Here is a 12,668-nt window from a genome sequence, read left to right as displayed (position 1 = left end):
CTTGCTCTCAGAGCTTGAATATGAAACTACAGTTTCATCATATTCATTATCTTTTCTGTGTTTTTTATTAGTTTAAAAAAAATAGGTATTTAATAAACAGGGTAAATTAACATGGTACACAATTTAAAAGCACAAAAGAGTAAATGGAAAAGTAAGTCTCCCTCCCATCTCTGTACCAATTTCTTATTTATTTTGCAGAGGTAGTCTGTGTATCATGTGTATACAACTATATGTGTGTATATGTGTGTATATATTCTAATTTTTATCCAAATGATAACATGCGCCACACACTGTTTTTCAGTTTTGCTTTTCTCACTTAACAGTGTACCTTAGAGATCATTTCATCATTCTTTTTCTTGGGTACATAGGTATTTCATCATATTATGTACCATAATTTATTTAACTAGCTTCCTATTTTTTTTTAATAAATAAATAAATAAATTTATTTATTTTTGGATGCATTGGGTCTTTGTTGCTGTGCACGGGCTTTCTCTAGTTGCAGCAAGCAGGGGCTACTCTTCGTTGCAGTGTGCAGGCTTGTCATTTTGGTGGCTTCTCTTGTTGTGGAGCATGGGCTCTAGGTGCACAGGCTTCAGTAGTTGTGGCACGTGGGCTCAGTAGTTGTGGCTCGCGGGCTCTAGAGCGTAGGCTCAGTAATTGTGGCACAGGGGCTTAGTTGCTCCGCGGCATGTGGGATCTTCCCACACCAGGGCTCGAACCCGTGTCCGCTGCATTGGCAGGCGGATTCTTAACCACTGCACCACCAGGAAGCCCTACCTAGCTTCTTATTAATGGACATTTAAGTTGTTTCCATTCTTTTGCTGTTACAAACCATGTTCCAGTTAATATCTATAAATCTTGCCTATGTGCAAGTATTATCACAGGGAAAATTCTTAGAATTGACATTACTGGCTTAAAGGGTACGTGTATTTAAATTTTTGATTGATATTACTTATGTGTCTGTTTTCCCACACTTTTGCCTATGCAATGTGTTACAAAACTTTTCTTTGTTAATCTGATTAGGTGAAAGTGTGGAAGGAGTGTTCTTAGTCAGCACTCCCTGTGCATTTAGATGTAAGATATGCCTTTTGGAGTACAGTGTGAAGAAAGTCATTCAGTTGTTATGCTGGTCTGCAGGATTCTCATGGGTAGGCATGCATGAGAACAAATATCACAATGCAAAATCTTATATTGGAAAATATTAAGTATAAATTATCTTACAGGATAAAGTTATCATTTGCAATGATGAGTAAATATTTTCCAAAACTAGTAGCTATAGTTTGGGCACTTAAGGAAATGATAAAATCAAGTCATAGGTTTCAATCTTACTTAGTCTCTCTTTGGCAGTGTCAGAGGTCACATACAGTTTTTGAACAGAAGATTCTCCTGTCTACAAAAAGTACAAGAGTCAGTTTTAAGCCAGGAACAGAATGTGCTTTTCAGTTGGGTGCTTAAACTCAAGCACGAGAGATCAGTGTTTATTTTTGAGAATAAAGTAGACTTTTGTTCAGACCTGACAGGCTCTTCAGATTCTGAATATATTTATACACCTTGACCCCATAATTGCTATTTATCATAGCAAAATTTTGGGGAAAAACTGAATATCTGGAAATATTTTTGAGGAATTTATAACTATGAGAAGGTTTCAGCAATACACAAAACTGAATATTAAGTATGGCCTTAATTGAAAAGAAAAAATAATTATACAGGAAACATACTGGAAAAAAATACACCCAAAATGTTTATAGTAATTTGGGGAGATTTAATTTTCTTCTTAAAAATTTATTCTCCAAATTTCCTACAATGAGCATGATAAAATTTTTTAATAAAAACGTAGCTCCTTCAGTTCTCATACCCTTTGACACAGGGTTGTTAAATTAAAAAAAAAACTTCTATTGGATCAGTGTTACTGCAGTAAATTTATTTTTTGCCATAAAGAAATTAATGTGTTGTCTTCTTAGTTAATGTAATGCTTCTTGCAAAGAGCCTGGTATTTACTTCATGTAATTTTTCTTTTAGATTTTGGATTTATTTCACTTTCAAGATAAATTGACAGGACTACAATTTCAGAGAGTTGCCACCACTACCTTTATAACTATGTCAAGAGAACGGCCACAACTGGCAGCAAAGTACTTACTTCAGCCAGTGTTAGCTCCTCTTCATCGATGTTTAAATACAGCAGGTAAAGAAGGAAGTCTGGTGGTTCGCTGTCCCTCTAAAGGACCCTCTTCCGTGTTTTGGATTTAAATAACTTAAGTCTATGGTAGTTCATTGTCTTTAATTTCACTTTTTTTCCCCCAATTTTTTGTTTTGAAAAATCCACTTCATAAAAGTTCTAAGAAGAATGCAGTGTCCTACCCCTATATACTTCACATAGTTAACATTTTGACATGTTCACTTTCTCTTTCTCTCTTCCTACACACATACGTATTTTTTTTCTGAAGCATTTGAGAGTTAGTTGCAGACATCGAATATACAGACTTTATTCAAATCTCTTACTTGTCTCAAGAATTTCCTTTATAGCTGTTTTTTAAAAATTACATTGCATTTACTTGTTATGTCTTTTTAGTTTTCTGTAATGTAAAATAGATCCCTAATAGTCTTTCACTCTGACACTTTTGAAGCCCAGGTTATAGAATGTTCTTCAATTTGTATTTGTCTCATTGTTTCCTCTTGATTAGATCCAGGTTAACATTTTGGCAGGAGTACTACATATGATGGTTTTTTTTTTTTTTAGTCCATCCGATTAGGGGCACATGTTATCAGTTTATTCCATTATTAGTGATGTTTAATTTGACTATTTGATTAAAGTGGTAGCAACCAGATTTCTCCACTGTAAAAATACCTTCCTCCCTTTGTAATTAATAATAATCTGTGGGATGATAGATGTATGAGACAGTGTGAATATCCTGTTTCCCAACAGTCCTTCATACTGTGGTTTAGTATCCACTGATGATTTTTGCTCATAAAATGGTGACTTCCTATTTTTTTTATTGTTTCTAATTTGTTAGTTGGTATTCTTCTGTAAGGAAGAGCTTTTCTTTTCTCCTTGCCTCATCTCTTTTAAAAAAATAATTATTTAAGTATCAATACACATTCATAGATTCTTTTTTTATTCAGTGGGTGACTGAACATTCCTATCATTCATTTTGAAGCTTAAATTTTCCCAGATTTGGCCAGTTTTAATGTGTTAAAAGATTGACATTTTCAGCACTTCCCGCAGTGTGTGTTCATGCTTTATTGATATTAGTGCTGGGATACAGAGTATCATTTCAACATTCTTAGTGAGTAAAAAAAACCTTTCCATTTAGTCTTTTCTGAGGTTAAAAATAAAGAGAAAAATTGATGTTGTGATTAAGCCCAATTTAGTTCTGTGTAGACTTTGTATAAAAGTCATTTACAGTGTAAATTTTTCTGAGTGTGTTTAGAGGGGTTTAGGTGGGTGAGAATGGAGAAAATCTAATTCTTGTGCATAGTAAGCACCAGATTGAGCTTTGGTGGAGTGAAATTTGTGATTATTCAGACATGATAAGTAATTAAAATTCCTTTATACATTTAATGAAAATCTAGTCTAGAATTAGTATTTCTTCAAAAAATGAAGTATTATTTCTGTTGGCCCTTGTCATTAAAGCCTAGCATTTATATCTAATTTCATGTGTTAAGACTATACCTCAATACTAATCTATTTATCTTCTTGTCTGTGACTGACTAGGTGTTTCCTTCAGTCTGGAGTGTGTTCTCAAAGTGTGGTCCCAGGACTAGCAGCATCAGCATCACCTGGGAATTTATTAGAAATACAACTTCTTGGGCTCCACCACAGGCCTACTGAATTAGAAACTCTGATGTGGGACCCAACACTGTTTTAACAGGCCCTTTTGGTAATTCAAGTGTGTGTTCAAGTTTGACCCCTGGTCTAGAGCACTGTGCTTGGGATGCCTAGATTCAGTCCAGTTGTGGGTCAATTATTTTTGTCCTGGGCCTTGTTCATTCATTCAAAGAATATTTATTGGACACCTATTTACCCTGCATTTTCATGTGTTAGGTTATATCTGTAACACCAGCTACATGTTTTGCATATACAATCTATTGATAACAAAAAGGATTGGGTAAGAATATGACTGATCTTATATATATACCCCATCATTGCCCCTGGAAAAACAATCTCTAAAGTGTAAGCTTTCTTATTTTGTTTTTCATATTGCATCACATTTTTAGGACTATGTGGCAATTATGATGAATTATCATATTTTATCAATTCCAAGATGCACTTTTTTTCACATTAAAAAAAATTTTATTTTCGAAATCTTTTTCACATTTTAGCAACTCTAATTGCCCATCTCACAATCATTGTTGGCCAGGTAGCAATTGTGGCATTGTTGTGCCTGCAAATGAGCGTTAACATTTGTAGAATGGATGTCAGTGACTTAGAAGAAAATCTTGAATACAATAGTAAAGTGGAGGACTCTTAAGGATCTCACATCACTGTACTCTGTGGCACAGAGAACGATATATTATGGCAAAGCACAGATACCGGTAATGGTGTTGAAATGTTTCAGAAGAGTTGGACACTTAATGTGCAGTTTTAATTCCTTATCCTGTTTATTCCAATTATTTAGCTTGTATCAAGAGTGATAGGGAATTCCCTGGCAGTCCAGTGGTTAGGGCTTCGTACTTCCACTACATGGGTTACGGGGTCGACCCCTGGTCGGGGAACTAACATCCTGCATGCTGCATGGAGTGGCCAAAGGAAAAAAAAATGACATATAACAATACTGTATAAAATAAATCTAGGAGAGTTCTCTTAATACTTTTTTTAAAAAGCTCTGTTTTAAAACTTTTTTTTTTTGGCCACACCAAGCAGCATGTGGGATCTTGGTTCCCTGACAAGGGATTGAACCTGTACCCCCTGCAGTGGAAGCTCGGAGTGTTAACCACTGGACCACCGGGGAAGTCCCTTAAAACTTTTTAAAGGGAAATTTTCAAACACATGTACAGAGAATAGTATAATGAACACCTGTGTACCAGTCACCCAGACACAACCATTGATTCTGCCATTTTCACTTAATTTAATGTCCAACTTTTCATTCATTAATTTAAAATTAAAATCCCAAGTGATAATGTTTCATAGGTTACTTGGCAGTGTTTTTTCTTTCTTAGTGATACATAAAATAACAATGCATGTTTATAATCAATGAAACATTCTGTGAAATATTGTATTTGAATGGTGCTGTATTGTAACTATGTTGATTTTCTAATTTTAGCTGTTACTTCCTGAACTTTCTAGTAAAACTTTTTTCCTTAGGCCCAGCTTCTTCTATTCAATGAGGTGCTGAGTGTGGGTAATTTTGTTTTTTGTTCCTTAGAGGTTTCAGAGAGTGACATGGTGCCAGGGACCATTTTGGTGACGGAAGAAGAACTTAGTAGATGTATTGAGGATGTATATAAGGTTGGTAATTTGAGTCACTAGTGTTTTCAGTTAATATTTGTACTTAGTCTTTTAAAATAATTTTGCCTTTTAAACTGGTACTTCAAGAATTGGAACGACTAATCTTAAATTCCAAACCATCAAAATCTTTTTACCTTGAAAACTGGAAACTATAAGTTGTTAGTGAAAAAAATGATACATTTTGAAACTCTGTCAATTTCATCATTTACTCTGAATCTTAAACAGTTCAGATTCTCTAAGTGACACATGCCACTGCTGAAAGTGTGTCTTTGAAGGAATTGACAAAGGAATTTGCAATACTGTAGGCTTTCTAAAATTTACTGTATGATAATATTGAATCTACTTTATAATTTTTTGATAGAATCATCATCATAAAGAAGTTGGAATAAATGAGTCATAGAAATGACTTCCTAAATATATATGGAAAATGAAAAAATATTTATATAAATTATATGTTCTCTATGATTGCAATCTTATAAATATATATGAAATACATATTTTTAGACAAAAATGAAATCCATTGTGTTAAGCCCAGATGGCACTGGGGTAAATATTCTTCTTTAAAGTTTATTTCAATACATTTTTTAAAAATTTATTTATTTATTTATTTATTTTTGGCTGCATTGGGTCTTTGTTGCTGTGTGCAGGCTTTCTCTAGTTGCGGTGAGCGGGGGCTACTCTTCGCTGCAGTGTGTGGGCTTCTCATTGCAGTGGCTTCTCTTGTTGAGGAGCACGGGCTCTAGGTGCAGGGGTTTCAGTAGTCGTGGCATGCGGGCTCAGTGTTTGTGGCTCGTGGGCTCTAGAGCGCAGGCTCAGTGGTTGTGGCACATGGGCTTAGTTGCTCTGTGGCATGTGGGATCTTCCCGGACCAGGGCTCGAGCTCGTGTCCCCTGCATTGGCAGGTGGATTCTTAACCACTGCGCCACCAGGGAAGTCCCTCAATACGTTTATAATAATATTTTACTATTAAAAACATTTACAAGAGTAAACAGCTTTCAGAATTATATTTCATGTAGAAAGGTACAGCCACTTTGGGAATATATTGTTTGACAGTTCCTTAAAAAGTTAAACATAGAGTTATCATATGACTCAACAATTCCACTCTTAGTTATAGAGAAGTGAAAACATATTCATACAAAACCTGTACACAAATGTTCATAGCATCATTATTCATAATAGCCAAAATGTGGAAACAACTGAGATGTCTATCAACTGATGAATGAATTAACAAATGTGATATATTCATATAATGGAATATTTTTCATCTGTAAAAAGGAATAAAGTATGGATACACGTTTCAACATGGATGAACACTTTTTTTTTCCTATTTAGGTATATCTTGACGTAAACCGCAGTACAGTGTACAAAAGGGAATGCTAAGTACATGTTAAATACAGATGAAAAGAATCTGTTGCTAATCACTCTGTGTAGCTAGGTGTACAGTGGGCCCTGGGGCCACAGTTCATGGTTTCTGTAATGTTCTTAAATTTATATTTCATTAGTGTTCTTGGCAGTGTCTAATTTTTGCCGATCCTAGTTGGTCATTGGTTTTACCAGTAACTTGAAGCACTTATAGGGGAGCAAGCACTGTCAGTGTTGCCATCCCCTCGTTGCCACACCCTCCCCTATATTTGCATCTTTGGCCTCTTCAGCTGGCTGGTTCTTGGCAGGAAGCTTAAGCCCCTTGTTCATTCTGTGAGGGCCCTTTGATTATAACCGGATACTACCATCTATAAGTCCACGTAGACAGGCACCCGAGACTTGTCACCACACACTGAAGGGGTGATTGGAAGAGACCCCACGGTCAGCCCCTCTGAGTTGGGGAAACTCCCCATCCCTTGGGATCCTCCCCATCCCTTGGGATCCTGGTGAGCCACATGGAACTGGTCTGCCAAGGGCCACAGGAGGGGACCACTGCCATTCTGCCCACTAACACTGAGGAAAGTCGGTGATGCTGCTTCTGTTTAATGCACAGAGGCAAGTGGATAAACAGTTTAAAATTATGATTTTTTAATGTTTAAAGAAGCTAGACACAAAAGACCACCCATTGTATGATTCCATTTAAATGAAATGTTCAGAATAGGCAAATTCATGGACACAGAAAGTAGATTAGTGAGTGCTAGTGGCTGAGGCTGGGGAGTTGGGAGTGGCTGATAGTGAGAATGAGGTTTTTTTCTGAGGTAAGGAAGATGTTCTGGAATTAGTGGTGATGGTTGTGCAATTTTGTGAATATACTAAGAACCACTGAATTGTACGTTTTAGAGAGTGAATTTTATGGTATGTGAATTATATTTCAATACTTAAAAAATTTTTATTCCACATTTCTTATTTCTTTTCTATGGCAGTAAATTAAACATTTTACAGTAAATTTTTTTTTTTTTTTTTTTTTTTTGCGGTACACGGGCCTCTCACTGTTGTGGCCTCTCCCGTTGCGGAGCACAGGCTCCGGACGTGCAGGCTCAGCGGCCATGGCTCACGGGCCCAGCCGCTCCGCAGCATGTGGGATCTTCCCGGACCAGGGCACGAACCCGTGTCCCCTGCATCGGCAGGCGGACTCTAAACCACTGCGCCACCAGGGAAGCCCTAGAGTAAATTTTTAAATTTTAGTTTGTTATGAAATGGTTCAAACAAACCAAATAAAAAATGAAGAATAAAACACTCATGTACCCACCACTCAGCTTAAAAAATTACACATTACCAATTCAGTTGAAATCCTCTGTGAATCCATCCCTGATCACATTTCCCTTGCTCCTCACCCAATGGGAACCACGATCCTAAATTTGTATTTATTATTCCTTAATCTGTTTTTAGTATTGTTGTGCATGATTTTAAATTTTATTTAAATGGCATTGTAATATATCTAACTTCAATCCATTCATTTCTACTGCCAGATATTATTCTGTTTTATGACTATATCACCATTTATTTGTTTATTCTTCTCTTGGTAGACATTTGAGTTGTTTTCAGGGAGTTTTGTCTATCTGTTAGGTGCATTGTGGTTTTGGTTAGCAGTTAGTTCTCTTATTACTAGTGACATTGAACATTTTTTTGTCTTTTGGTTCATTCATATATTCTCTTCTTTAACTTGCCTGTTCATTTGTTTTTTACCCATTTTAATACTTGAGTTATTTGCCTCTTTAAAATCTTTTTTTAATAAAACAGCCTTATTGAAATAGACTTTACAGATCAAAAAATAATGTTTTAAGTATACAATTCAGTGCTTTTTCAGGAAATTTACAGAGTTGTGAAACTATCACCACCGTACAGTTTTAGAACATTTCCATCACCCCAAAAAGATCCATTGTGCCTATTTATAGTGACTCCTTGGTCCCACACCTAATCCCCAAGCAACCACTAACCTGCTCTGTATCTCTATGGATTTGCCTTTTGTGGATATTTTATATGAGGGACTCATGCAATAAGTGTTCTTTTGTGACTGGCTTCTCCCTCTTAGCATGATGTTTCTGAGGTTCATCCAGGTTGTTGCATGTATCAATATTTTGTCCCTTTTTATTGTAAGTAATATTTCATTTTATGAATATATACATATTTTGTTTATTTGTCATCAGTTGATGGACATTTGGATGTACAGTGAATCTTTTTTAGACAACTTCATGAGAGATATTTTATGTACCGAACATTTACCCATTTACAGTGTGCGAATCAGTGGCCTTTTAGTATATTCACAGATTTGTGCAGCTGTCATCACAGTCAACTTTAGGACATTTCATTACCCCAAAAGAAACCCACACCACTCCCCACATCCCAGCCTTAGGCAGCCACTAATCTACTTTCTGTCTCTATAGATTAGCCTATTCTGAACATTGCATATAAATGGAGTCATACAATATGTAGTCTTTTGTGATTAGCTTCTTTCATTTAACATGATGCTTTAAAGATTCATCTCGATTGTAGCATGAAGCAGTACTTCACTCCTTTTTATTGCTGAATAGTATTCTGTTATAAGTATTTATCCATTCACCATTTGATGGACATTTGGGTTCTACATTTTGGCTATTATGAATAATGCTGCTATGGACATTTGTATACAAGTTATTCGTGTACATATGTTTTCATTTCTCCTGGGTATATACCTGGGAGTGGAATTGCTGGATCATATGGTAACTCTATGTTTAACCATTTGAGGTACTGTCAGATCATTTTCAAAGGGGTTGCACCATTTTACATTGCCCCCAGCAGTGTATGAGGGTGTAAAGTAAATCTTAAATCATGTTCTTTCAGATAAGAAAGAGCTTTTGTTTTGGTTTGGTTTAAGCTTTATGTATGATACTAATAAATATGTAGATATAAATATATGCTGCTTAAAAATTCAAAACTCATTCTCAGTAACACTCACTTTTTACTAAAAGTTGGGTATTTACTACCCTTTTATTTAATTTTGCTGTTAAAAAAACCAGAGTACACCCTTTACAATGTTGACCTGGCACACAAGTGTAGAATTAAATTGTTCATAGATAAAACAGGACCTGATGACTTAGTGGCTATAATGCTGTTTTTATTTTTTGATGCTTCATTTTAGAGACTTACGAAAAGAAAGTTCTTATATCTTGTTCTACCTGTTGGTAGGCAGGGACTTTTCACATAATATGAAGACAAGGAATTATACAGAGCAATCTAGAAAGCAAACTTTCTGAATTAGAGAATAAAGCCCAAATAACTTTTAGAAAGGTTATCTTCAGTCATGTTCCATCTAAGAAATACCATGATGAAAAGTTGTAAAATAGCCGGGTGTGGAATGTTAGAAAGACTTGAAAGTGCTGGTAGGAGTAGGACTAATTTTGTCTAAACTTTGGTACAAACCCCTCATAGTGTTAGGTAGATGTCAATAAATTGCGTTTAGGAGGAAAGGAAAGCAAAACAACTTCTTTCTGGCAAGTGAATTAGCCTCTAAAAATCAGAGAGATCGAGAAATAGTCCTTGCCATTTCTCCTATTGTTGCCCCCCATAAGGCGGGAAAAACCCTCATTGTTCGGTGAACAGTTTAATGAATTAAAAACCTCCTGGAGAGACAAGCAAAACATTAGTTTGCTGTAGACACTTGGTTTTCCACAAGGACTGGGACTGTCTTGAAAGCAGGAAGGGGTGTAGAAGTTTATTCTCTCTACAAGGTTTTGGCAGCTCAGCTGCAGAGGGAAAACAGAGGAAATGTGTACGTTGGAGGAAAATGGTAAACATTGTGTAAAATTTAGCAACAAAGAGTATGTTGTCTGTATTAACTTTCTGCTAATACTAAATTATAGAGTACAGCTCAAAGGCAGGAAATAAGGAAAACATCTGGGATGGTTGAATTGATCCAGCAACTCACTCGGTAACAAGAGGGTACAAGAGGGTGTTTTAATTTTAGAGAGGCATTTGGGAACATTTCCAGCTCTGGTGTTCTCTCTCTCTCTCTCTCTCTCTCTCCTTTTCTTTTTAACAGATTTATTGAGATGGAACTCACATACCTCACAATTCACCGATTTAAGTGCTCAGTTCAGTGTTTTTGGTATTTCACAGTGTTGTGCAACCATCACCACAATCTAATTTTAGAATATTTTTATCCCTCCTGAAAGGACTCCATACTTATTAGCTGTAACCTCCCATTCTCTCCACTTTGCCCCCAGCCCTAGGCAACCACTAATATACTTTCTGTCTCTGTAGATTTGCCTATTCTGGACATTTTATATAAATGAAATCATATAATTTGTGGTCTTTTGTAGTTGGCTCTTCAGTGTTTTTAAGATTCATCCGTATTTTATCATGAAGCAGTACTTCATACCTTTTAATGCCAAATGGTGTTCTGTTGTATGGTTATATCACATTTTGTTACCTATTTATCAGCTGATGGAAATTTGTGTTGTTTCCACATTTTGGAGTGTTATGAACAGTGTTGCTGTGGACATTCATGTACAGGTTTTTGTGTGTATGTATGTTGTCATTTCTCTTGGGTGTATACATAGGAGTGGAATTGGTGGATCATATGGTAACTCTATGTTTAACCTTTTGAGGTACTGCCAGATCATTTTCTAAAGTGGCCACACCATTCTACATTCCCACCAGCAATATATGAGAATTCCAGTTTATCCAGATTATGGTCAACGTTTGTTATCATCCTTTTTTAAAAAATAGCCTTCCTAGTGGGAGTAAAGTAATATCTCCTTGTGGCTTTGATTTACGTTTCCCTAATGACTAATGATGTTGAACAGCCTGTCATGTGCTTATTGGCCATTTGGAGAAATTTCTGTTAAGAACCTTTGCCCATTTTTATTTTTTAAAAATTTTTTAAAATTAATTTTATTTATTTATTTTTGGCTGCGTTGGGCCTTCGTTGTTGCGCATGGGCTTTCTCTAGTTGTGGCGAGTGGGGGCTACTCTTTGTTGCAGTGCGTGGGCTTCTCATTGCGGTGGCTCCTCTTGTTGCAGAGCACGGGCTCTAGGCGCCAGGCTTCAGTCGTTGTGGCACACGGGCTCAGTAGTTGTGGCTCACAGGCTCTAGAGCACAGGCTCAGTAGTTGTGGTGCATGGGCTTAGTTGCTCTGCAGCATGTGGGATCCTCCTGGGCCAGAGCTCAAACCCGTGTCCCCTGCATTGGCAGGCGGATTCTTAACCACTGCACCACCAAGGAAGCCCCTTTTGCCCATTTTTAAATTGGGTTGTCTTTTTATCATTGGTGCGTTGTGGGATTGGACTCACTCTGACCAACAGCTTTCTCTAAAGAAATCCTCCTCATCAGTCTCTTCTCAGTCTCCACACCTTTGATCTTCTCTACCCTCTTTCTGAATGAGGAGTTTTTATAGTCTTGATCTCATCATAGTCTGGTGTCTTACTTTGGAGTTTTAAGTCTATTTTATCTTGGTGCTTCACTTGACATTTCCAATTTAACACCCCATGTCACCTGTGTTATGACAGCTGTCCATCTGGCTGCCTTCTCAGTCTAACTGCAGAGCCCCTTAGTCCTCAGAGCCAGTTTCTTCTTTGCTTTATACACAGTCCTGGTCAGACTGGTTATCTGATTTTTAAGACCATAGCAGAATTAGAAGTAACAAATTAGAAGTTAGTTAGACTAACTAAGGCACAATGACAAGAGCAGAGAGGACCAAGGAAAGAGACAGAAAAAATACCCCCAAAGGGCATAATCAGTTGAAAAGCAAAGTATGTTGGGACCACTCTGTTCAGTATACTTTGTTTAAGAAGGAAGGGATTGCATATAATTCATTTTAGA

At 36.6% G+C, this 12,668-nt stretch overlaps 1 protein-coding gene across 1 annotated transcript in view; it reads left to right on the top strand.

The window, feature by feature from the left end:
* TANGO6 (transport and golgi organization 6 homolog) overlaps positions 1-12,668 on the top strand; it is a 179,267-nt gene that overhangs the window by 23,819 nt on the left and 142,780 nt on the right. Inside the window, exons 6-7 of the mRNA XM_029238109.1 lie at positions 2,020-2,182; positions 5,364-5,446. Of these exons, the coding sequence (XP_029093942.1) occupies positions 2,020-2,182; positions 5,364-5,446 (246 nt within the window). The remainder of the gene's footprint in view (positions 1-2,019; positions 2,183-5,363; positions 5,447-12,668) is intronic.

This window comes from Monodon monoceros, unplaced genomic scaffold (assembly GCF_005190385.1).
Source record: "Monodon monoceros isolate NGI ecotype Baffin Bay Population unplaced genomic scaffold, NGI_Narwhal_1 Super_Scaffold_10, whole genome shotgun sequence".
Taxonomy (NCBI): domain Eukaryota; kingdom Metazoa; phylum Chordata; class Mammalia; order Artiodactyla; family Monodontidae; genus Monodon; species Monodon monoceros.
Note: the sequence above shows the minus strand (reverse complement) of the source record. Positions and strands in the feature narration are given on the sequence as shown.